Source organism: Benincasa hispida, chromosome 7 (assembly GCF_027475165.1).
Source record: "Benincasa hispida cultivar pf3 chromosome 7, pf3_genome.v1.1, whole genome shotgun sequence".
In the NCBI taxonomy this organism is placed as follows: Eukaryota; Viridiplantae; Streptophyta; class Magnoliopsida; order Cucurbitales; family Cucurbitaceae; genus Benincasa; species Benincasa hispida.
In genome coordinates, this window is record NC_143484.1 from 53,168,950 (window position 1) to 53,196,137 (window position 27,188).

Below are 27,188 nucleotides of genomic sequence, written 5' to 3' on the forward strand. Positions count from 1 at the left end.
ATATTTTTTGTTTTTTATTGTATTTAAGTTTGATAATTAGTAAAATAATTAGTAATGTATTGTCTGTCTTTTTTCTTTTAGAAAATGACGGACAAATGTTTGAGATTTATATTGTTTAGAAATGGTAATGTGATTGATGGTGTTGATAGAATTGATTATGACCATTTTAACATGAATGTGAACAATGGGCTTGTTTTTTATTAATTTGTTGAAATGGTCGAGATGACACACACCGTCAGTGTATTGACCCTGATCTTGAATCAATTGCACCATCCTATGATTATAAAGATATGGTGGCTAACAATCAATACAGAGATTTTAGAATAGACAATGAATTCGAGGAGTTAAATTTTGATGGTCGTGAACATGAGTTACCTTCAGATACATTTAATGATTTGGATATGAATTTAATAGATAGCATTCGAGAACATGACTCAATTGTAACCCCTATGGATGTTAACAATTTTTTTATTATAATTTATTGAGTTCAAGAAATAAATAATTTTTTTCCCTTTAGATCATGGCTTTAAATCTAGGACCGATTGATCCTGATGTTTTGTACGATTAATCGATTCATCGATCATCAGTTGTATGGGAAGATCATACCACAGGCGAGATATATTGTAGGCGTTGAGAGGCCAATTGTTCATCACACTATCCCACCCCACCCTAGAATACTACCATTACTTCATATGTCTGGATTTTATGGAGTTATCAGATTAGGATTCATTCAGCTAGATTGACATCTCATCGCAGCATTGATCGAGAGATGGAGACCTGAGACGCATACATTTCATGTACCTGCTGGAGAGTGCACTATCACCTTAAAGGACATAGAAGTGTTGTTCGGGTTACCTATTGACGAAGAGCCAATTATCGGAGTAACGCAAGATGATTGGTTAAATATTTGTTAATTGTTACTCGATGTGACCTCACTTGCTGATAAAATAAAAGGATAGAGGTTAAGTTTAACATGGTTAAGAACACAATTTCGTGAGCTTGCTAATGATGCAAATGAGGAACCTATCATCAGATATACACGAGCATATATACTACAGATGATGGATGGAAGTTTGTTTTCTGACAAATCAAGTCACTCCGTGCACTTAATGTTCCCTCTATAATGCAGGACGATATTCTTGGGATTGAGCATGTTTGGCATGGTTGTATAAACGAGTCTATGGTTCTCGGTATGTTATTTAAATTTAGTTTAATCTAACATATATTTTTATATGATTATTATAGTTAATTTAGAATCTAAAATATTAATTTAATAATATAGATGGAGAGACAAGGTCAACTACATATGTAGTTAGTCAGATATATGTTTGTTCTGCTTCAACCTGATCAGATGCATGAATGCTAAAGCCAATTGAAATTTTTATATATGAGCCAATTGAATTTTTTATATATATTTTTAGTGTACCTATCTTTAATATTTTTAATATAATATTTTATGTTTCAAATTATTTGGGAGCCTTACAAAATTGTCATGGACACTTTGCCCAATTTCTGTACAAACGGTCAACACATATGGCAGATGATAAGTCATCTCATATGTTTTCACATTAGTGGCATTTTCCTAATAGAGTGATCAGACGGTCATCTGATACATAATTAAAGATTGTCTAATTATTTTTAATTAAAATTTGTTTTCAATATTGTCTAATTTTTTTAACTCACAGAGATTAAATAACATTCACTTTCATGATATTGCAAATGATCCAAACCATGTTCGTACTATATGCAATAATAATAAGAGCTATATGGAGGAGATACATTATATGTATGATATACCTATTACTCTTCCACAAGTTCCTAGGTATATGGTTGTGCTCCAGTAGAAGAAGATAAGTTCGATGAGGTCGACAACAATGTGGAAAAATTGCCTCCTATGCGCAGACGCGGAGCCAGATTGGTTATGTTATTCCGATGATGATGATGCCACCTTTTGGATTAGGATATTATGATTCAGAGGTCAGCTGATACATGCATGGACATGGGTGTGGCCGTGGAGAGCATAACGAATATTTATACTACGAACCGCCCGCAGATGTACAAGAGTTACTAGAGTAACATCAGAGCAACTAGAGCAACCTAGAATTCAAAGTCAACAACGACAACCAACTCGAAATCGACGACGTTCCCCTTGTGGGACACATTGATTTTTTTATTATTATTTTTAATAAATGAGAAATAATAAATTGTTGTATTGATATGAGCATTTCAATTTACATTTTATTATTTTTCAATTATAAGCCATAGTTGTAATATGGAAGAAAAAAAGATTGAGAATTTGTTCTTTTCTATGATGTCTCTTAGTGTTAATTTTACTTATTATTAAGAAATATAAGGGTAAATTTTTCTTCTTATTAAGAAATAGAACGGTAAATTTTCATAGAATACTTTGTTTAAGAAAGGTAAATGATTAAATACTTTGTATAGGGAAGGTAAAGGATTAATATTAGAAAATGAAAAAAGAAAAAAGAAAAGTGGGTCGAGTGTTCAAAATTCGTCCATGTGTTGGTCGAATTTTGAACACTCAACAAAGAGGGTTCGAGTTTTCAACCCCCGACCTACATCAATTGAAAAAAAATCGTACAAGTCAAATCTCAAAACTACCATAATTCTCTAATTACTTTCAAATCTACAATATTTCACTAATTATTTATAAAACCTACAATATTCATCCAATTTTTTCATTTCCGTCTATACGGTTAGATAGACATAAATGACTAAAGTATGTAAATACCTCAAAAGAAAAAGGAAAAAAATAATAATAATAGCGGCAATCAACATAATTATGATTTAGGTAAGATCCTTTTATTAAACAAATTTCACTCATCGTAGACATGTTCAATGCTTGTTTAAGATTTATTTTAATCATTTCCACAAGTGTGTGTGTGTTTTTTCTTAATGCTACTTTCAAAACCATTTTTTAGTACAACGGTGAAAAGAGCACAAGAGATCTTAAGATCTAGAAAATTCATAAAGTAAAATAAATCTACTCACTGAGGATGGTATTCAAGTCAGATTTCTGAATATTTGAGACGAACATGAGAAACTAAGGTATTCACAACAGAATTACATTGACGGTTGATAAAAAGGAAGCCTTGAATCGAACGATTTTTATGTAAATTATAGAGAGAGTCAACAAATACTTGACCCTCATTAGCATATTTAGATTTTTCCATCAAGATGTTCTAGATAATTAGGGAATTAGTTTCAGTCCAAAGAGGAGTTACTCAAGCTTCAAGAGCCTTGGTTATACCCTCATACACAACAATAACTTTTGTAAGCTCAACGAACCGAATAAAAGAAAATGGCTCTACATGGCAAACATAACATCACTGTTGGAATCATGAACGATGGTTCCAACCCACATCCCTATCAAAGACTATTACACCCGAATTCAACTTGAAGGTACCATAGGAAGGGGCAGACCAATGACGGGTGTCCTCGGGATCTAGGAGAGGACGAAACGTGGAGAGGGAATAGATACCACCCTACTAGAAAATGATTGACAATCAAAGATTCCACCATTTGTAGTGTCCACGGGATAGGATCTAAAGTGGTAGAGTTGCATCCTCCAAAAACATGAAAATTGTTATGTCAAATAGCAGGAGCAATAAGTGAGAAAATCTTGATATCCAACTTATTCAAAGCCTTGCAAGCCCTGCAAAAAGAGAAGCAACATGAGAATAGCTTCTATCAAAAAGACAAAAACCAGGGGGCCATGAAGACCAAATATGTTACTTTCCTTGAATAGCTAGAGGGCATGAATATTAAATTAAGAGGCATGAAGACACAGAGGACAATCCCCACTGACAGAGATGGAGCATTTAGCCAACACAATACAAGTTGTTGGAGAGTTAAGGCATGCTCGCCAGAAAACCTTTTTTGTCTTTTGAAGGGCGGATAAAGCCCACAAAGATTTCCAAAACTATTAATAATCAAAATTGTAATGATAATTATTAGGGAAAAAAACCTTTTCATTCCCTAGGTTTTCCGCTTAATTTCAATTTGATCCTTAAGGGGGCTTGTTGGCTCACAAACATGCATTGAGTTGATAAAATATACCAACACAATGTTTGGCCCACCAACTCCAAGGGGGCATATGGAGCGCCAAGTTAATTATATAGTTGGTGAATTATAATAGACAGTGAGTTATAATAGTTAGTATTTGGTGTGCATACCATTTTAGTTTGGGTTATCATAGTTTATGTTTAGGGTGTAAACTATTTTTGTTTGGGTAGAAAATAGCAAACACTTTAGCAAAGAAGAAATTAAAGGATGAGCGACAAATAGTAAATACTATAGCAAATAGAGTTTTGAAATAGCATTTACTATACTTAATTGTAGGTTATAAATAATTGTACACATCACTATTATATTTGATGTCTCAAATATGGAGTGGGCTATAATAACCCATTCAACCAATTTCTAGTTGGTGCCCCAAACGAACCTTAAATGTTGGTGGACTTGGATTGGTATATTTGACCAAGTCACTTCAAACTCGACATTCATCCAATATTTTCAATGGATCCACCCATTAGTCACAATTGGTGACTACCACTATGACACTTCGGGAACCAACTTCGGGATCTGGCAAAAAACTCCGACGGCCACCTTCAAGCGACCAATTCCAAACTTGGGCGACCATCTCCAATTACAAACTTTTATGACCAATTTCGATTAACTCCGACAACCAACTCCAATAACACTTTCATATGACCAACTTCGGCTTTCAACAACCACATATGACTATAAACTCTGACGAAAATCATCTTTGATGACCACATTCACACAACTAACTTTAGGCTCTGACAGCCACCTAACTCCAATACCATCTTCATGCGACCAACTTTGGGATTCGACAACCACCTCCGATTAAAACTCCAACGAAAATCATCATCAATAATCAACTTCGACAACTATCTCCGACTATTATTAGACTCATGACTATTAAGTATGTTGTAGGGTTATTGATTGTATAAATAATAATATTTTCTTTATGTTAAATACAATATTTATGTGTAGAAAATTGTAAAATATATTTTTATGTAATTGAATTCACATGTCAAATGAGTGTTAAGAATATTTGAAAAAGTATGTAGGTAGTTGAAGGCACATCGGGTGCCTCTCGCAACCTCCACCCCCGTTTCGGAGAAAACGATTTTATAAAACGAGTTTGGAGAAAAGGTTTTCACGAACAGTTTGATTGTAAGAATAGAGAAGAGAAACATTGTAGTAGGCTAGAAAGCAATAAGCAACAACAACAGCTTTATAACATACTACTCCGGGTATGAGGAAGTGATGGTTAGTCTTATCCTCTTATAGTACATTCTGAACAAAAATACATCAGCCACGCTTGCATATGGAAATGGGTGAGCGGTCACTCACTAAGAAAAGTACATATAAACCTAACTACCTAGCAAAAGGAAATACATAGGATGAAAGCATAGTAAAAAGAGGTGGAGGTGGTCATGCGACCATGGGCAACACGCCCTGGACAAGCATGACCGTGACATTCTCCTCCACTCAATTGGTTGACGTCCCCGTCAACCGACTCTGCTCGAACTCAGCATACTGTTGAGCAGCTGCCTATGAGGCATTCCATGCGCTCCCAACGAGCTTCTCTGTCTTGGAGGCTTCTCCACTTCTCTAGGAACTCTTCCCAGCCTGGTCTTGGTCCTTCCGCTCTGTCGCTCCTTCCCGCAAGTCTCTTGTTGGCTTCTTCTCCTGTCATTCTCTTCGTTGTAGCTTGCGGATGGTCACCACTCTACATCTATAGTTGGGATGATAGGGTTTCAGTCTACTTAAATGGAGTTTTTTTCCGAACATTTATGGCAAGAATTGATGAAAAATGAATATTTGTTCTCATGATTCTCCAACTTTGGAAAAATTAAAAGTGGAATTGTTGAAAAAAATTGTTGTAGCATTTTATTGGTAGTTAAGATGACGAGTGAGATTCAATTAAAAAAAAACATGATAGAGAAAAATATAGAGTAACGAGAGGAAGGTGATGAAAAGGAAGAAGATTATGATGATAAAATTTATTGAGAAAAATTAAGAATCAAAAGCATTGGCGCCGTTTGGTAATTATTTGATTTTTTTTTTTTTTTTTTAGAAAATTTAGCATATTTCACCACATTTCTTACAATGATTTACATCTTTCTTAATTACAATGATTGAATTATTATAATTCTTAGCCAAATTCCAAAAACAAAAACAACTTTTTTAACTTACTTTTTTTAGTTTTCAAAATTTGACTTGATTTTTTAAACCATCAATAAATAACAAATAAAGAAATTTGAAGGTGAAAGTAGTATTTATAGGTTTAATTTAAAAAAAAAAAAAACAAAAACGAAAAAACCAAATAATTATCAAATAGGGTATATGGCTTTCTATTTTATTTAACCATATTTCTTAAAAAAAATGTAATGGATTAATGGTTGGTTATTAAAAAGAAGAGGAAAAAAAAAAAGAAAAACTTTACTATTTTCTAAAATCCAACTGTTGTGTGACCAATGTAGCCATGTACCAACCAAATGTGTTTTATATAAAGGACAAAAATGTGTAAATGGCCCAATTTCCGACTATACTATTAGACAGACATAAATGACTAAAGAAAATGATACAAACATTTTTTTTCAACAATTCCACTTTCAATTTTGATAACATCTTTTTAATTTTAAAAAAAAATCTCACTTTACGTAGGCATGTTTGATACGTGTTTAAGATTATTTTAATGATTTCTAAATTTACTCATAATTCACCCATCTTCATGTATCTCTTCAAGAAAAAAAAATATTAAAAAATATCTTTACTTAAAAAAATTGACACATAACAGACACTTGAATGGATTATACATGAAAATTTGTCAAAAATAGCATGTTTAGATTTTCACCTTACAAAACTAGTATGTTTTTTTAAAACTCGTAAAAATAGTTTTTCTTAGTCTCGGACGAGATCAACGATCAAGAATTAGTTAAAAAAATCAACTTTTTCTAACTTATGTTTTGGGTCTTCTCAGTACATCTCGCCTGATTAAACCCTAAACCCTAAACCCTATATATGTTACTCAAAATGGGTCTATTAAGACTAATACTGAAGTTTAATAAAAGCCCAAAAGAAAGAATGTCATGTTAAAAGTTTGGCCCAAGTACAATCGGTAGAAGAAGTCATTTGTGATGCTAGAAATGTCACGTAGCTAAGAAAGAAAAATCATAAGAGAAAGCTCTTTTCTTGTACGAATTTGTTGGTCATTTCAGATTTAACTTCTCTCTAGAACTTAATTTTCTCTCTAGCTTCTCTCTTGATGTTCTTCATGTTTTTAAGTGATTCGATGAAGAATAAGGTTGATTTCTAGCATGCAAATCAAAAAGAAAGTAGAGAAGAGGAAGAACACAAGGATTATGGTGGTTCAGTCATTGTGATCTACATCCACTTCAACAAGGTGTAATTCTTTCTTTTATTTCAAGCTTTGATTTGTTTCTTTCACAGATCTACAGGTTTTCTTTGTAAACGAAAAAATGAATTCATTCTCACTGATTTTCTTTTTCAATATTTATAGAGAACAGTTTCTGATTTGATATTTTCTTAGAACTAAAAACAGAAAATAGTTTCTCTATTACAACTGTTTTCTAACATATTATTTCCTTTTTTGTTTAAGGTGAGCTCAAATAAGGAAGTTTTGTTATATGCACGGTCTGAATGAGGTAATCTTTAGCTCATTTTCTTTACAACTCTCCATCTTAAGCTAAAAGGTTTCATACCTTAGTCTTGATTTACAGATTTATTCTTCAGTTGGTCGGTCTACTACTTTTAGTGGACCTAGACAGTACTTAAGCTTGGATCGAATCACAGCTTTAGTTAGGCAGTCAGCTAAGTTCTCTTATATCTTTACTTTTTCTATTCTGATTTCGCTTTTTTCAACTTCATTTTTTATAAAGTGCATTTGTATGTCTACATGTTTTGTTCTATCATGAAACTGAGGGTTTTTAGTTAGACATATTGCACTTTGATTGTCACATTTTGTGTTTATTGTATTATGTTTGAAGCCAAAATCTAATAGGAGCCCTTATAGCCACTTAGCTTCTTTGACAGCTTCTGTTAATGCAAAAAAATCTACCTCTATTATAGATAGAGCTACAATAGTCTATAGATTAGAATTTCAGCTAACACTATTGTTGGGGTTGATACCCTAAACTCTCGTGTTCGGTAGTTTGTAAACACAGTTTTGTACGAACACTTATGATGTATAATATATGATATTTTCTTCACTACTTGTCTTTGAACATTGGATGTTTTATTTGCTTTACCATAAACCAATAAATTAAAATCTCTGGTTGTCATTATGTAACTTAAGCATGTATGTGGAGATATACAAGTAGATCATATCTTTATGTATGAGATACATTAATTGGAGAAAAATGGATATAAATATTATTTATATCTAGTGGAGGAGAAAACACTATGGTTTATATGTGATATTAAAATATAGGTTAATGAATATAATGATTATATTTATTATTTTAATTGGACAATTATAGAATAGTTGTGCCTGTCGTTTTCTTCGTAACCGTGTGATAGTGGAAAGTTTCAATAAGTTTTCGTAACTGAAGAATAAAATGAAAATCGTTTTCATTTTGCAAAAGATCACATAATTTGCTCAAGAAAAGTGTATACTGCCCATCGCTTAACTAACCAAGAGACTATACGATAGCTCTAAGTTACTTCACAATCGTATACATGAGTGCCGCTTTTTCTAAGCGATCGCCTACGTTTTTCTAAATGATCATCTAGTTCGAGCGTTTACTAAACGATCGTCTATACGATCGCAGTCCATTTACCACACGATCGTGTACTTCTTATAAACGATTAAGCACAGGCTATAGGATAGACCCTGCCCTTCTCCCACTTGCTTGATCGTTGTATATGCATATCCTCCTCCCCTCTACCAAATTCCAATAGAGCCCACTCTTTGGATTCTCACACCGAGAATACCGAGAGTTCCAAGTGGTTGTGTCATCCTCATTTCTTTTGTTCGTGTGGAGGTCGTTTGTGAGTAGACGACCAGGTGTTGGTGAACAATTGCTTGGACGTTCCAGCGAAGCGAGAGCACCAATTCGCTTGGAGAGAACGAGATTTTTTGTGGAGAAAAGTTCTTCAACTGGTACATATCTCTTCTCTTTATTGTGTATTGTTCAAAGCATGCCGATAATTTGTAGTTTAATGCATATCTGTTTTGTTTGAATGTAAATATAGAAATTTTGACACAATGTATTTGGAACGATCCGCTTCCGCTCAGAGGCACTCTTGTATAAGAGTTTCTTCAAGTATTACCTCTAAATTTGAAAACATACCTTGTGAATGACCTTCTCTTGTCTATATCACCAGCAAACTCTGAGTCAGAGAAGCCTGTTAAATTTAGGTTAGTTGTATTAGGATGTCTATATAAGAGGCCATTTTTCTGAGTTCCCACTAGGCTATCTGAATACCTATTTAGTAGCTTCCCATTGTGCTTTCCCTGAATTGCTCATATACTTGCCCACTAAGCTAGAATAGTGAGCTAGATCAAGTCTAGTGCACACCACTAGGTACATGGGGCTACCTGTAGCACTTGAATAGGGAATTCTCTCCATTGCTTTCTTTTGATCTTCAGTAGTGGGAGAATCTTGGGTTGAGAGTTTAAAGTGTTGTACAAGGGGGTAGAGACAGCTTTAGCTTTTGCCATGTTGAACCTTTTAGGACTTTAAAAGTGTATTCTAAATGACAAAGGAATGACTCTCTTTTGCTTTTTTTTTCTATAAATTTCCATGCCTAGGATTTTTCTTGCAGCTCCTAGGCTTTTTCATGTCAAACTCTTTGCTAATTTGAGCTTTAATTTCATCTAGTTCCTTTATATCACTGTCAGCCAACAACATATCATCAACATAAAGGAGAAGATATATTTTTTTCCTTATTTGACCCTTCTTTCTATAAATATAAAAGTCATAGTTACTTCTTCTGAACTGTAGAGTTCATGTAAACTCATCAAACCGTTTATGCTAGCATCTAAGAGGCTGTTTGAGTCCATAGAAAGGCTTTTTCAGTAGGCACACAAGGTGTTTTGCCCCATTTTTCTCGTACCCTTCAGGTTGAGACATATAGATAGTCTCTTCTAGCTTCCCATGTAGGAAGGCTATTGTGACATCTCCCATGTAGGAAGGCTGTAGTGACATCTAGTTGCTCCAGCTCTAGATTTTCACTAGGCATAATGGTTAGGAAAACTCTAATGGAGGTGTGCTTCACTACAGGAGAAAATACACAATTATAATTCAGCCCTTTCTTTGTGTGTAACCTCTAACCACCAATCTAGCTTTAAATCTGACTTCACCTTCATCTGCCTTCCCTAGCTTCTTTTTTAAGATCCATTTACAGGTTACCACTTTTGTTTAGGAGGTAAAGGAGTTCGGATCCAGGTCTCATTTTTATATAGGGAGTTCATTTCACTTTTCATGGCTTTTACCCAATGTTTCTTCTCTTTACTCTTGATAGCTTCTTCATAGTTCCTTGGTTCATCATCATCTAGATCATCACATAGATTTGCAAAAGCTACATAGTCATCTTCTCTCTCATCTTCTCTCTATCTCTGAGATGGTCTCCTTTTCGTCTACTTCTGTCTCTTGTTAACATGTAGTCTATTAGATCTTGAGGTTGAGGTTCTTGAGTTTATGTCTCTTCCCTTGTTTCTTCTTCTTTAAGTTGATAAGGGTGATTAGTTTGAATAAGATTTGAAGGAGTCTGATGAGTATTAGTAAGTTCCACTTCAAAATGGTCTTGAATCACTGTTCCATCACCTAATTCAGCTGACTTAGGATCGTGTAAACTATATAGAGCACTTCTTCTTTGAATACCACATCTCTACTGATAACACTTTGATTAGACCTGAAATCCCACAGCTTAAAACCCTTGGTGCCTTCTGGATAGCCAATGAACATGCATTTAACTGCCCTTGGTTGAACTTTCCCTTGTCTTACATGAATATAGCCTACACAGCCAAAAGGCTTTAGAAAAGAGAGGTTAGGGGGATGCCCTGACCAAACTTCCTCAAGTGTTTTAAAATCAATAGTTGTGCAAGGACTTTTATTGATTGTAAAACAAACTGTGGCCACTACCTCTACCCAAAAAGACTCTGCCACTTTAGCTTCTGAAATCATGCATCTAACCCTTTCTAGGATAGTTCTATTCATCCTCTCAGTCATTCCGTTCTGCTGTGGGGTATAAGTTACTATTTTGTGTCTAGTTATTTCATTCTCAGCACAAAAATTATTAAAGTCATTGCCTAGGAACTCAAGTCCATTGTCTATTCTTAGGTATTTTATTTTCTTATTAGATTGATTCTCAACAATAGATTTCCAGCTTTTAAATTTGTTACAAGTCTGGTCTTTAGTTTTTAGCATGAACACCCTAATTTTTTTTAGAAGTCATCTATTAGGGAAAGAAAATACCTTGAACCACTCCATGAGAATTTCAGTGGTAGAGTGAGTTCCCTTCGTAAGTTTTTGCCTTTTTGACTTGCCAAGCACACAGTGTTCACAAAAATTCAACCTCTTAGTGCTTCTGGACTTAATCAACCCCTATCTCCGAAGTTCTAAAATACCCTTCTCACTTATGTGTGAGAACCTTCTATGCCATAGTTCAAACTTCTCCACCTTATCCTTTTGAGCAACACAAGACTGAGCTGGTAAAACAACATTCTTCATAAAATAAAATCCATTAGACTTCATTCTAGTAAAAAGAAAAACTCTGCCTTCTTTTAAGATCCCTAACTCTCATTCTTTCCAACAAAAGAACAGCCCTAGTCATCAAGCATTCCCATTGAGATTAGGTTCCTTTTCAACTGTGGAACATGTCTCACTTCCTTAAGAAGTATGTCTCTATTGTCTTGGAGTTTGAGTACCACCGAGCCTATTCCAATCACTTTACAACCATGATTGTCTCCCATGAAAACAAAGATACCATCCTATGGTTTGTAAAACACAAACCATGCCTTTGATGATATCATATAGTAAATGCAACCTGAATCCAATACCCTATCCTCTTTTAATTCGTGGTCTTGTGTCTTTTCCTCAGTGGTAACTAGAACTTCTGTAAAACATCTCACTTTCCATGTTCCTTAAACTTCTTGAAGTATTTCCTGTAGAGATTCTTCTTTCTTTAAAAAAAAATAATAAAAAAAAATAAAAAAATCTCTTCATGTTCTTCTTTGTGACAAAAAAAAACATTTCGAGACAGACTTGTCCTTCTGAGATTTATGGCCTTTCTAAAACCTGGTTTTCCTTTTTTGGGAATGACTTCCCCTTTGTAAACAAAGACTCAGCATCTTCCACTACTCTTAGAATCGGCCTTCAGCTCCAATTCTTTACCTTTCAAAGTTGATATAAAATTTTCCACTGAAATAGAGTCTTTGCCATACTTCAAAGCTGTCTTCACATCTTTATAACTCTCATGGAGAGAGTTTATTAAGATAGAAGCCTCATTGTCCTCCCTTAATTTATCCATTGTCTGAGAAAATTCAGTAGTGAGTTTCTTAAACTCATCAAGATTTGCATCCAGAGACTTTGAAGTACTCATCTTAAATGAGAACAATTTCTCTCTAATATACAGCTTATTAGGCACATCTCTCCATATGTACAACCTCTTCAGTTTCTCCCAGACTTCATAGGCTATATTTTCATTAATGACCTGGCTAAGAACACAGTCTGAGATGTTCAAGATCAGTGACCCATAAGCTGTTTCCTCCATAATTTGCTTTTCTTCATCAGTGATAGTTGTGGGCAAAGTTTTAGGATCCTCAGTTGCCCTTAAAGCCTTCTAAGAAGCTAATACTACTTGAATTCTTTTCATCCAAAGTTGAAAATCCTCATTTCCTATCAATTTCTCCACCTCATATCGAGCTATTGCCATTCTTGACTTTCTTGGTTTAATCTTGGCAGGTTTCTTGGAGAATCTTGAAGCTTTCTTGGAGTTTCTTGTTGATCAACAGCTCTTATACCAGTTGTTACTCAAAGCAAGCACGTTAAGACTAAAACTGAAGTTTAATAAAAGCCCAAAAAAAGAATGTCATGTTAAAAGTTTGGCCCAAGTACAGTCGGTGAAAAAGCCATTTGTGATGCTAGAAATGCCACGTAGCTAAGAAGGAAAAATCACAAGAAAAAACTCTTTTCTCATACGAATTTGTTGGTCATTTCAGATTTTAACTTCTCTCTCTAAAACTCAGTTTTCTTTCTAGCTTCTCTCTTGATGTTCTTCATGTTTTTGAGTGATTCGACGAAGAAGAAGGTTGATTTCTAGCATGCAAATCAATAAGAAAGTAGAGAAGAGGAAGAAGAACACTAGAATTATAGTGGTTCAATCATTGTGACCTACATCCACTTCAATAAGGTGTTATTCTTTCTTTTACTTTGAGTTTTTTCTTTTATAGATCTACAGGTTTTCTTTATAAATAGAAAAATGAATTCATTCTCCCTGATTTTCTTCTCTCAGTATTTATAGAAAACAGTTTCTGATTTGATATTTTCTTAGAACTAAAAACAAAAAATATTTTCTTAGTTACAACTGTTTTCTAACATATTATTTCCATTACTTTTCTGTCGGAGGTGAGCTCAAATAAGGAAGTTTTGTTGTATGCATGATCTGAATGAGGTAATTTTTAACTCATTTTCTTTTCAATATAGAATCTCGATATTAATCTTGTCCAAGATTCCACCAAAAAAGCTCAAATATATAAATTTTGGTATTAATTATGCTCAAAATTTCATTGAGAAAACTCAAATATATAGAATTTTGATATTATTTTGCCTAGGATTAGCACCAGAATGCACAAAATCTCAGTGTATATCTGACGAGATGTACTAAGAAAGCCTCAAACAATCCATAGGTTGAAAAATGTTGATTTTTAAACTAAAATCTCGTGATCAAACCGAAAAAACTATTTCTACAAATTTTCAAAAAAAATCTAATTTTATAAGATAAAAAAAAAACTTGAACGTGTTATTTTTAACAATTTCTTATTATACATAGGTATAAAAAGAAATTGTATGGATGAGATGGTTATCCTGGCCGTTATGCGATGATATCTTCATTTTTTTCAAAAAAATCCCAATAAACTATGAGAATTTTTTTAAAACACACACACACACACAACAAACGTAATAATGTCTACATTAAAGATGGTCATCTTTGTGGTGATTTTTTTTCCTCATTTTTCATAGTTTCGAGATGGCCATGGCCAATGCAAAGATTTATGAGAAACAGATCAATCATAAAGCAGCTCCGGAATCGGTCACGAGTATAAAAGAAAAGGAAACCTCAACTCTAAATACAGCCGCACCTAAGAATTTTTATTATTAAATGCATCATTCCAACTAATTATCAAGGAGTAAGGATGGAAGTGAAGATTCATCAAAGTGAATGGAGAATGTTACATTACACCAACATGAATTAGAAAATAAATAACTCTAGCACATATACAACAACACAACCCCCCAAAAATCGTTCATGAGAGATTCCAGTCCATCCTCCTCCCCATTCAAAAAAAAGGAATCAAACATCCTCCCCCATTTTCCTCCTTTTTTTTTCCCCCTTTTTTCTTAATGGAATAACATTAGAAATAACAAAAAAATAACCAAAAAAAAAAAAAAAAAGAGAAAGAAAAAACCCTAGTGGGGTTTGCCTCTAGATTCTTCCTTCCAAAGCCAATTGTCAAAAGTAACCCCCCTTCACCCCTACGTACGTGGCAAAATCTCAACCATTCATCGAGATCCACCATCCGATCCGCCATTTTCATCATCCCCAGAGAAACAATACGGAAAGCCACAGAGTTAGCCCCACTGCCAAAAGCAAGTTCCTATTTTCATTGAAACCCACGCCGCCGCTACCGTCGTTGAAACCGGAGCCGCTCCCACTCGGGCTGATTCCGTTACCGAACACCGTCGGTGTCATTCCTGGGTTCGTCGTTGACGGCGTCCCTGGTGTCATCGTCGGTGTGGTTCCGCCGGAGTTTGTCGGCGATGTTCCCGCATTGCTTTTAAATAAAACAAAAACAAAAACCAGTAAGACAAAAAAGAAAATTAATAATTATACAGGCACGATTCAAGCTTTAATTCAACAACAAACGACATGCCGACAACCGATGGAAAGGGAATCGGGAGATCTGGAAAACAAGACGACAAGCAGAGTTGACGAGAAATATCATCATCATGGACAGCTCACGACGGCACCAGAAGGGAGTGGTTCAGGTCAGTTCATATGAGATATTCACTAGATCTAATAATTACAACATTACCCAATTTTATTGTTTCATTTTTTTTAAAAAAAAAAATTATTTCCCCAAAACCAGACGGCGGCATTGAAACGCAAACCCATCACCGACAAATCTCTGATATTAGTCAAAAATGGCGACATTGAAGTTCAAAGAAATTGATGGGTACAATTAACAGCTAGAGGAAAAAATGAGCCAAATCTAATTCAATCTGAAAGAAGCAGGGATATCAAACTTAGAAAAAGTACCTGGGACTAGAAGGATAGACACAACCAGAGGTCACAGCTGCAAAAGGAAACCCACAAAGAAGAAGATGAAATCAGTGAAACAGAGGATAAGAAATAAAAAACAGGGTAAGCAGGGTAAGCAGGGGAAATAGGTAATTTCGAGGATCCGGCTTACAGGCAGTGAGTGTAACGCTGGGCGTGGCGGCGCCGTTAAAGTCACAGCTTCCTTGGACTTGACCCTTTCGCTGGAAATAACTGTTAACGGCATAATTGCAGTGATCTTTAACAGTGTTGGGCTGGAAACAAGCGCCACTGGAGAGGATTGGAGAACAATCAGCTCCAGCTCCACAAGCATAATCCAGAGCCTTTTGAAGAGCTTGTTGGCCAACCCCATCTTTACACAAACAATAGTTGGCATCTGAAAATGGGGAAAAAAAACCAAAATTAATGAAAACCCACAAGGGAAAATCTCAAGAAAAAAACCCTGAAGTGAAACCCAAGTTGAAACTTACAAGATCGACCAGTCAGGGCAAGAAAGAACACTAGGAATACGAGAACAGCCATAACTGAAAGCAATATTCAAGCTCAAAAACTCAAAGAACCCTGAACAGATAGCTCAGATTTCAATGGAGGGCAAGAAAGTGAGCTACGGGAGAGGAGAGTGACGAAGAAAGGGTTTCTTGAATTTTTTGTTGGCAGAAATTAAAGAGCATTAGAAGAGAAGGGACATTATTATATACGAGCACGAGTAGGCAAAGTTTTAGGCTTTTTTATTTATTTTTTATTTATTTATTTATTTATTTTTTTATTTTATTTAAATTTTACAATTTATATTTGAAGTGAATTAAATATGAGAGATATATAAAGCGTATGTGGTGTGGGAAAATGAGCAGAGGAGAAAGCTTTATGTCATGTATTTGACCGTTTGTGTAAAAATTCACTCAAACGGTCTTAAACCCACGTGGGTTATCATAACCTAACCCCACGTTCAGTTAACCCGACCAGATGGTTAAAGATGGGTTGGTTTGGTGCTGCCTTTGGTCCTACGCTCACTGGCGGGTGTGTCACCACCTCCCTCTTTCTTCATTCACATTTCTATGTAACGTACTTTTTTATTTTATATGCCAACTCCAGTTTTATTGTTTTATTTAATTGAAAAATGTAGCTATGTTTTGTGTAACTTCTTTTGATCCAATTATTTTTTAAAAACTCAAACTCTTTTAAGTTTTTAATCACATTTTTTTAGACTTATGCCATTTTTAAAAATATAAAAGAATAGAGATGGGATTCTCTATCGAAAATTTCATGTTTAGATTTTTTAAATAATTGAATTAAATAACCTTTTTTAATTTTTAATTGAATAATACAATTTGAAATTCACACCAACAAAAAAAAAAAATGGCAAATGGGCACGGGAAGAGAATGGAAAATATGTTTATTTCTAGAGGTGAATCTATTCTTAAGCCTAAATTAGTTTAAGTAGTCTAGGTTTAACAAAACTGTGTTTGGAATACAAGTTTCGAAAGTTTTTATTTAGAGTGCATACTTAGGAAGGAAGCATAAGAATAAAGTGCAAATTTATAAAATCTTGAGTTTGAAAAATATTTTCTTATATTTAATCTATGGTTATATTTTAGATTAGTTCAAATTTGTCATCCTAGTTATTTTAATATACTTGTTTAAAATAAAATAAAAAATTTGGGGGAGCATTTAAAAAAATGAAATAGAGATGCGACTGAATTTATAATTTGATTTAATTTATTGTTTTATTAATTTGGTATTTTAATTTTATTAGGTTTTGATATAAAAATTGTGTCACTTTAACTAATTTGAAAATGATCAGGTTTTTATTTTAACATGCTAACTTCAAATTGAAATAACTAATATTTTAGTCTTAATTCAATTATTGATTTTTTTTTTTATCAAATTACATCTGAGGAAACCAACAAATCATAAAGTTTGAGTTTTATTTGGCGCTGAGTTGTTACCAACATTTTAATCCTTTTTGTTTTAAAAATAATCTTACATTTTCGAGCTAGTTAAATTAACTAACAAAAAAAATGAAAATATTAAATTAAACTATGACTTTCTAAACATATAGCCTAAATAATATAACTCCTGTTGTCAGAGTTGGTGGCTGGCGGCGGTTGTCGGAGGTGGCAGTCAAAGTTGACTAGCAATAATCACCAAAGGTAGTGTCCGGAAGTTGGCCATCGAACTTCCTAAATTAAATAATGGAAAAAAAAAGTCATGAGAAAAGGGCGAAGTAAGCCAAGACTTCCTAAATTCTTGTTCCAAACGAGGGGAGGGATGTATCTAACCCATCTAATCCAAACCCTTGAAATAAATACTTCCTTACGGAGATTTTTTCCTAACTTTTTCCTCTTTTGTCTATATTATAGGAGTTTCATTTATCGTGTATTATGTCAGCATACTTTTAAAAATTGAATAAGTCTACGGACATTGATATGGGGCTATTCAGATAAATTTATAATATGAAAAAAAGAATAGGATACCAAGAGAGTATTGGAAAACTTTGAATTAATTATTACATTTTGAAAATATAATTTCATAAAAGTTTTTAATAATCAGATTGTTATTTAGTTAAACATTATTAACTTAATTTCAATCAAATCTCTACCCAATTATATAATTAATCATTTTGACGGGAAATGATGAAAAATATCTGAGTCATTCAGGTTACTCGGCAAGCATATTACAATATTGGGCAGTGCAACAGCAGGTAGGTACTTGATAAAATAAAATAAATTTGGTATACCAACAGGAAAAATTCAAAATATTATTTTTTATATTAAAATACCAATCTATTCTTAGAAATTTTGTTCCATTTTTGTCTTTGTATTTTTAGATGTAAATTCTAAAATTTGTTTGTCAAAATTCATTTTTATCTAAATTATTTAAATTATGAGAAGAAAATATAATATAGGAATATGTTTTCAAATTATTATAGTGAAAATGTTTATAGATAATAAAAAGATTTTTTGAAAAACAAACAATAAACTAGTAATAGAGACTAAATTTAAAATTTATTAAAAATGCATGAACAAAAATTAGACTCCTTTTAAAGATTATGGATCAAAATGATATTTTAGTCTAGTTTTTAAAACCATATCTTGTTTATTCTGATATCAAACAATTTTTAGAAATAATTTTTTTATTTTTCCAATTTCTATACATATCCTAAAAATCAGTCATCCATTTTTTCAAAGAAAAATAACAGTGTGTGTTTATCATAGTGTTCATAAAAACACCCATGCCATAAAATAACTAATAACACTTAAAAACATCAACATAAGATTTCTATTTTTTCTACTTTTTTTTTTCTCACAAATTTCTTATCGTTTCTTTTGATTTTTTTGTGAATTGAGAATTCAAATCTCCGACCTCTTATGAATACATGTTTTATAGTAGTTGATCTATATTCATGTTGTCAACTTATTTAAAGTCTATAGAATCGAAAATATAGTCATTTACATTTCAAATTTAAAGATAGTAATGGGACCACGATCACTTTATAGGTTTATAACTTAGAAGAACAAGTGAAAATGTAAAAGGATGTTAAAGAATGAGTACAAATATAATGATGACAATCTACTTAGAATATTACGACTTAAATAACAACCAAATGTTGCAAATAAAGTCAATTCAAAATGTAGCTCGATATGTAAGATACACAATATCTTCAATAATATTGACAAGACTAATCACCTTTGCATTTCTTGAAGTTAAAAAAAAAAAATGAGTCAATCCAAACATATTTGGATGGATAAGATACAAATTAGAACTGTATAATTATTGAACTAAAAAAAGCTATCATAATAGATGTGACATTGTTTATAAATCGACGTAAAAAAAATAAGATTATGTTACGATCTAAAACTTTTAAAGTTGACTATCAATTTATGATTTGGATCTTTCTAAAAAGTAACAAAAGGCCAACTTTTAAATTCTAAAACAAGTCGTATTCATATTAAGGATTAGCTTTCATTTCCACCTAACATTATTAATAAGTATGAGAGAATAGATTCATACCTAAAGAGCTCAGAATTTCATCTTAATTAATCTTCCCCCCCTCTTTTTTTGTTTTGAAGATTAATAAAAGTGTGGAGAGGCAAAGGGGAAACATTCTTTGAATTCGCATGGATGCTTTTTAGGTCACTTTGTTTGATCAAAGTTTAAAGCGTTTGAATTATGTTTGGCCACTTTAATGCGTTGAAAAGTTTCAACATTGGACCACCCAAAAAAACCCTAATGCAAAAATGTTTTTTTGAAAAAAGTAAATGTTTTTTTAACCTATAGACTCAGGTTTCAAAATTTTACACTTTTTGTCAAATTTTGGGATTGATTTCAATTTAGTCATCATGTTTGAGTTATGTTTCAATTTGGTCATTGAATTTTATGATTCATACTTTTAAACTCGAATTTTTATTACAAATTCACTTATGGTTTATAATATTAATGTCCATTAATTAATTTAAAATAATTAAAACAAGTATAATTAATTAAGTTTCGTTATTTTTTATAATGGTTGAAAATTATTTAAAAATTTTATTTAATATTTATTTTTAATTAGTTAATAGATATTAACACACAAGTAAAACGAATATTTAATAAAAAATCGAGATTGAAAAAATAAACTTCGAAACCTAGAAACTAAATTAAACAAAAAGTTCAGAAAGTTTCCCTTCCCTATTATTTTTATAGTCTCCATTTAACCCTTGTTTTGTGATAGAAACAAAAGCCATCAGCTCGGCTTTAAAGTGATTTACTGATTTCTATGGTCCCATCCTATGGCCTTTGGGGGATGCCTTTTGGGCCCCCTGAATATAAAAAAAGGGACAATAGTAAAAGATTCCACCATCATTTAGCTATATTATACTTCGATGTAAGGATTAATGGCTCAAAAGATCGATTTTAAAAGTTTAAAATGGTAGATGATCCAGTTTTTGGAAAAAATGTTAAATGTCCCTTTTCTGATATCATGACCACGTGAAGTTACGTTATTATTATTTTTTTTTCTTTTTCTTCTTCTTCGGTTCGAGAAATCTTCCTCTGCACGTTGTCTTCTTCTTCTCCAACTTCTTCTCTGGCACGACGAGTCCACGCAAGCAACTCCGATGCGACCAACTTCGATGAGCAAGAGACGAAAGAGAGGATTGATTTTGTGAGTGAGAAAACAAAGAGAGAGCGAGACGAGCTAGAACGAGACAAGCTAGAGCGAGAGACATAATGATTTGTGAGTGAAAAAATAAGAAAGAACAAGACGAGCTAGAGCGAGAGACATAGTAATTTGTAAGTGAAAAAAAGAAGAGAGAGCGAGATGAGCGAGAGTGAGACTACTTTTTCGCATGCGTGCGAATATATTTTGGTAATTTGACCCAAATTTAACGTCAGCAAAGCATCATTCGGTTTTTTTTAAAAACAAATCAAGTCATTTCATATTTTTACCTAATTTTTTGGTCATCCATCCGACAAACCTCAAATTTACATATTTTTATAATTTAAATCATATATATGTGTGTGTTTAGCATTGGAGTATGTGAAAAAATAAAAGTAAAAGCACTTTATAGAAATAGCTTCCAACATCATAATATGATAAAAATATTAAACTAATAAACTATTCAGATTAAAATATCATTTCAATCTCTTTTTTTAAATTTAATAAATTTTAGTTACTCTACTTTTAAATGTCCAATTGTGGTCTCCATTTTAATTGAGACATGTACATATAAATAAAACCGCATCAGGTGGTAGGTTAAAGATTAGGTTCCAAAACAAATTATTTTGATCTTTATATTTTAAAGGTTAAACAAAAAGTTTCATCACAAAATTTATTATGAAAGTAATTAGTTAGTCTCTAACCTATAATTTGTAACTACTGTGTGTTCATAAATGTTTGGTTAATGTTAGTCTTCTTACATCAGTGTGTAACATTTAATTTAGTCATTACCATGAAAATTTTCATAAAAATTAAGGGTCAATATGTAAAAACCATAAACACATTTAGTAAAATTTAAAATATACAGAAAGAGATTAATTTGACTAAATTATTAGAAAAATTGAAAATACGTTAACTAAATCAGTTTAATCTGTTTTAAAATATATAAGCCAAAGCGCCAGATATAGTAAAAAACTACCGTCTAGAGTATAAAATACAATTTTGTTACTGACATAAAAAATGTCTCAAACAAATTGTATTTTTTTAAATCCCAAGAGAGTTTCCATATATGCCTTATGAATTGGGCTCCACTCAATTATTAGATTCCATATCAATGCCCCCACAATTGCAAAACATAAAACGATCAAAGTTGAAAATATCGATGTCTTAATTTATCAGAATTTTCAATAAAAATATTGATAAAATATTCGATTTCGATGAATATTTCTTGAAAATTATAAAAATAAAAAATTCAAAAATTAAATTTAAATTAATAACTAAATATGATTTTCAAATAAATTAATATGTTTAGCATTTATATATTATTTATATTAATGACATTTTGATGATTATCTTTTGTGTTTCGTGAGTTATTCTACGATAAAATAGAAATATCAATTCACCCAAATGTTGATATCCAACCTATGGAAACATAGAATTATCAATGGAAATATCCACGTTTCAATGAAAATTTAATATTACGTGAGTGATTGGTGAAATAACAGTTGTCCCAAGCCTACAACTTCATAGCATAAACTTTTCCATTACTGCGCATCCCAAGTTGAACTTCAATCTCACACATTTATGTATTTGTCGGTTTGAATTCTGAAATTTTGATCTAGTACAAGAGCAACACAAGATGGTATTTCCCTGACACATCGGGTTCGATTCGACAATGTGTCGTCGGTAGACGGTGACTTTTTCGACACAAAATGTATCATCGAGTATTCAATGTGGTTCTACGTGATCTAGTTGTCTAAACAATAGATTCTTGTAGATTGAATAGATATTTTGATCTATTTAAAGATCATTAATGATTCAAAATGAAGTTAATAAGACAGACAGGATTTGTTGTTTGGGAATTCAAGCATGTGCTGAGATTTTGAGTGAATCAGGACCTAATTAACATTGCATGATAGATTATTCTAAACTCATATGTTAAGCTGTATGGGTATCATCCAGCAAATTCCAATTGGAGATGCCCTTAAAAACATGTTCAATAACTTCAATAAAGCCTGGATAAACATTCAAGGAAAAACTAAATTCATAGTTACCATCTCTGTTTCCATCCTCTGGTGGGTACAGAAGACTCCTCCGGTGACTGATCAAGCAACTGCGTTGAATTCCGAAACTCGGGTGAATTCTCCAGCCTCGTTTATAAATAGGGTCTATCTACAGTGGATTGTGCTGAACTTTTATGATGATGGAATTTTAGCAGCCCTCTAAAATCATGGGAAAATTATAAGGTTGAGGCATATATAGTACTAGAAAATGGAGAATGAATGCTCTAAGAGTTTAGATGATCATTTTTTCCCCCTCATTTCATATGTGATGTCTATGAATTAAACAGATTAGCCAAAAAATGTGAGTTTGAAGTAGTTGGATGTTATTAGAAAGAGCATCAAAGCTAACCCCTTTTTGCTCCTCTAAGTTTGCTTTAATCAAGGAGTACATGGCGACACCGGCAATTGCTATAGCAGTACTAATTCCAGTTTGAGTTGAAATCTTATTGCCTGCAAATGTATGAAACATCCATCTGTGGTTAGAAAGTCTTTCTAAGTAAGGTAGTTGTTAGTGGAGAGTAAACGTGGCCTTAAGTGCAACTACTGCAATCTAGGCACAATTATTTATGTAAAATGTTAATAGAAAACATACCAAAAAAAACAATGGAGAAACCAATCACAAAAACCCGCTTCAATACGTTTCCTACAGCATGTGTTAATGGTGCAACACGTTCAAGGGTATTAGCGGCAAGCTGCAAACAAAGTAAGCTCAGATGTAATCGAATAGATTGCAGAAATAGCGGGAAATGGTTTGGGGAAGAAAGTATGATTAGGTAAAATAAGGTAACAAATGTTATGTGCTCATCCAAGCTTACAATAAAATCAAATGCTTTTCTTATGACGGCATTCAGTATAGGAGGACCTTCTAAAAAGCATAAAACAAATAATGAATGGTCCTTGATGTTGCAAGCCGAATAAAATAATGAATGGTCGTCTTTGTCCAAACTCCAGACACAATTAAAAGAAATCATGTTGACAGATACCTGATTGTATAGATGATAAAACATGCCGATCCAGAAAAGATCAGACAAGAACTTTTGTAGACCTACTTTGGCAATGGCATCCTTAAAACCATGCTGCAGCAACTGCGGTCCCTCAATCTGAAAGCAAACTCAATGGTTCCGTGTTACTTATGAAAGCAGCTAATGAAAGTGTCGGGGACAACATACATCTTCACATATTCACAATCATATGATATTGCCTACTTGGCATAAATCCTCATAACTTTACTTTTGATTTCACAAAAGATCCCATACTATTGGAGATGTTGTATCCAACTTGTATATCTATGATGTTCTCATTTTCTAGTTAATGTGAGATTTTAGTCACACTCCCGACAAAAAGAAAGGGTTTATCAATTAGTACACTTACCATTACAGCAGGAGGAATGCAAAACAAAAGAGCGATTATTGAGGTGTATGCGTATACATTTGTACTGTCCATTCCTGTCTGTGAGAAAGAAAGTTATCTCCAACATATAAAAGAAGAAAATGGTAAAACCGTGCGCTAAAAGTTTCATTTCCTACTTCTTACCATCGCTTTCTTTGAATAGATACTTCTATAGGTAAATGCAATGTTTGAAATCATTGCACTAACAAAGCCAGTCCAATTGAAAGAAAGTTCCGTTAGTGATGCCATTGACACACCTAATACATGTAGTTTTGCATGTTTAGAAAAAGGCATACTGAGATAAGTTAACAAAATAAAGGTGCATGTTGATTAGGAAAATTGTGAGACAAATCAAGGGAAGATGGAGGAAAGATGTTACTGAATTACCTAAAACAACAGGTGCTAGAGAAAGCCACAAACTGAAGGGAATTTGATGTCCCAAAACAAATTGAGAAGCAGCAGCGTTAAAGAATGGCTCCAGAGCTGTGGAAGGAAGTGTGAAAGAAAATTAGGATTTCCAGTAAAAATCTTCCTCTTTAAGCAAACAAATCCAATCCAGGCATGAAAAATTTTTCTTCAGTTACATCTATATCCCGGAGGGAAGACAGAAGGGGCAACATAAAACATATCAAGAAACCATTAAGGCACAAAGCTTTGCATCACATTCTCATTTTCTACGAGATAGATATGCAGCAATAAAATTGGACAAAGAAATCTAGCATACTGTCTCCCACATCTCATCTGTTTCCCTTAAGCAAAATAACCATGAATGTTCATCGAATGACGAAGAATGATATCAGTTGCAAAGTGAATGGGATGTGAAGGATTCTGTACCTTTAATGGTATGAGTGAAGGACACAGCAACAGCTGCAAATGAAACATTTGACATCACATGTCCAAGTGCATGACATATCGAAACTGGAGTCAATAATAGCAAGAGCTCCTTATCTATCGGCTAGAAACAAGGAGAACTTTATTAGAACTCATAATAGAGTGCAGAAAGAGAGAATTTAGAAACTTACGGCACGTTTAGGCAGACCTACGGCCCAAGAAACTAGACAATATCCAACTCCAACAAGAAGGTGTATGACAGAGACAAAGCTGCAGAATAGAGATGCAAAAAACGAATAAAACGGATGCAAAGGTTGAGAAGAAGAAAAGTGAATGCAATCAGCAATTGATAGTAATTGATAGAAGTAACTTACTATGGATATGGAAAATAATTGTAAACTTTTTTGTTGAGTATGTTGAAAATAACATTTAAAAAGTACCTGCACGAAAGATCAAGATTTGACATCATAAAAATTAGATGCACTTCATTGATTAAAAAAAAAGATTGATGATAAAAACAGCAAGAAGGTTCTAAACTTCTTATGGTCAAACTTAGTCATCTTATTGTACTTAGATATAAGGTCAAGTCCAAGAAAGAACTGTCTAAGTAGATATCTACTACATATAAAATCTAATGTAATGGTACAATTCAATTGGTTTTAGAGGCAGAAGGGCAAAGAAATTGCATACCACATAAAGAAGTAGAAACCAGTAATGAGTGCTGGAAATCTTGCAGCAAAGCTCTTTGAAGGGCTAGTCAACCTGACTTTGCAGACATTGATCAATTAAAAATCAAATTAGAAAGAAAAAAAGGGAGAAACATTTTTCACTTTCATTGTTACTAGCTCTTTGAGCTTAAATTAATAGTGAAATTAATACCATTTTACACTCTATGTTCAATCAACTTGCAAATTATTCAATTTCATGAGAGGCACCCATCTTTATGGGTCACACCCTCATCACATACATAAAAAAATAACTAACATATTTTAACAAATAAGTAAGAAGAATTTTCCACGTATCAAATTATGATTAAACAATTTAATGGAATGCAGATCCAGTATGTAATTAAGTATTTTTCTAATGTCATGATCGAAACAGCTAAATTCAATTTAAAACCGTGAAAATAATCATTACCCATAAAAAGAACATTCATATAACTAAAAAAGTGCCTGCACCTGATCTCTAAAATCTCCAAAAACAGAAAGAAACAACTCACCTAATCGAGTTACTTTTAGACAACTTATTTGAGTGTACAGTTTAATTTGATGAAAATAGAATTCTAAGGTCAAAAGTAACATATCAGTTCATTGATTGAAGTCTACAGCCACTCAAAATGAAATAATAATAATAATAATAATAATAATATTATTAAAAAAAAAAAAAAAAAAAAAAACACACGAGCAGTAATATTACGAAGAAGTTAAAGAACATCGGAATCGAACCCGTCGGAAGCTCCATCGGCATCAGCTGCAGCTGCCCTCACCACCGGCAGACGAACCACACTTCGAGACTTTAACGGTTGTCTAGAACTTAAGAGCTCAATAGCCTTGCTAGATAGTTCCACCGGCGGCAGAACAGTTCGATTCTCCGTCAAAGGTGAAAACGGTGAGTTCAAAGCTTTAAAAGCAAGTGATCGACATTTGAGAACAAAAGAATTGGCGGGAACTGTTCTGTTGGGAGACAATCGAAAGGAAGGTAACCGATGTGAACGAATTGGAGACTGAATTACGTTTGCGATCGAAGCCATCGCATAACCCAAACAAGAATCAAGCCAAAGAAGACGATAATAAAACCCCCAAAAACAGGGGAATGAAACGAAAAACGGTGAAAGGCAAGACCCAGATTCCAGCAGAGTTCTACGAGTAGCAATTTCTCAACACAAAAGAATCGGAACTACAATTTACGTGCAATTCACTGAGGAGACCGTGTTCTATGGGTTGTGTTGGTTGACTGTGAACTGAAAAAGAAATGTAGAATCCAAAGAGAGAAAAATTCGGATTGAGAGAAATCCTATATTCCTTATGCCTCAGAAGAGCTTAGTTCAGAGAGAGACGAATGGCTTCACGTTTCCCTCTAAAATATAATATTTGACTTTTTGCTTCCATTAAAGGGCGATGGTTGTTAGTGGAAGGAAGAATCTTTGAAAACTGAGAAGATGATCATACAACATTTGCTTATAAGTTTTA

At 33.2% G+C, this 27,188-nt stretch overlaps 2 protein-coding genes and 1 long non-coding RNA gene across 4 annotated transcripts; 1 reads left to right on the forward strand and 2 right to left on the reverse strand.

Moving 5' to 3' along the window:
• Window positions 1-13,223: 13,223 nt before the first annotated feature.
• LOC120081423 (uncharacterized) lies at window positions 13,224-16,689 on the forward strand. Of its 2 annotated transcripts, XR_016530874.1 has the most exons (4): window positions 13,225-13,431; window positions 13,647-13,692; window positions 14,262-15,287; window positions 15,389-16,689. It is a non-coding gene; the product is annotated as an uncharacterized LOC120081423 (long non-coding RNA). The 2 variants fall into 2 exon arrangements; XR_016530875.1 differs by lacking the exon at window positions 13,647-13,692 and having other exon boundaries at window positions 13,224-13,431.
• LOC120081422 (PLASMODESMATA CALLOSE-BINDING PROTEIN 1-like) lies at window positions 14,419-16,191 on the reverse strand. Its single transcript, XM_039036271.2, has 4 exons — window positions 16,050-16,191; window positions 15,713-15,955; window positions 15,559-15,595; window positions 14,419-15,073 (listed from the first exon to the last, which is right to left on the reverse strand). Exons 1-4 carry the CDS (start codon window positions 16,099-16,101, stop codon window positions 14,836-14,838), a joined length of 570 nt encoding a protein of 189 aa, XP_038892199.1. The 5' UTR covers window positions 16,102-16,191; the 3' UTR covers window positions 14,419-14,835.
• A 5,907-nt stretch (window positions 16,690-22,596) lies between the features above and the next one.
• On the reverse strand, window positions 22,597-27,188 carry LOC120080806 (triose phosphate/phosphate translocator TPT, chloroplastic-like). The gene is made up of 12 exons (XM_039035450.2): window positions 26,445-27,188; window positions 25,690-25,761; window positions 25,374-25,439; window positions 25,191-25,269; window positions 25,003-25,123; window positions 24,556-24,651; window positions 24,313-24,425; window positions 24,151-24,228; window positions 23,763-23,879; window positions 23,372-23,471; window positions 23,129-23,229; window positions 22,597-22,938 (listed from the first exon to the last, which is right to left on the reverse strand). The coding sequence occupies exons 1-12, from the start codon at window positions 26,747-26,749 to the stop codon at window positions 22,912-22,914; spliced, it is 1,275 nt and encodes a 424-aa protein (XP_038891378.1). The 5' UTR covers window positions 26,750-27,188; the 3' UTR covers window positions 22,597-22,911.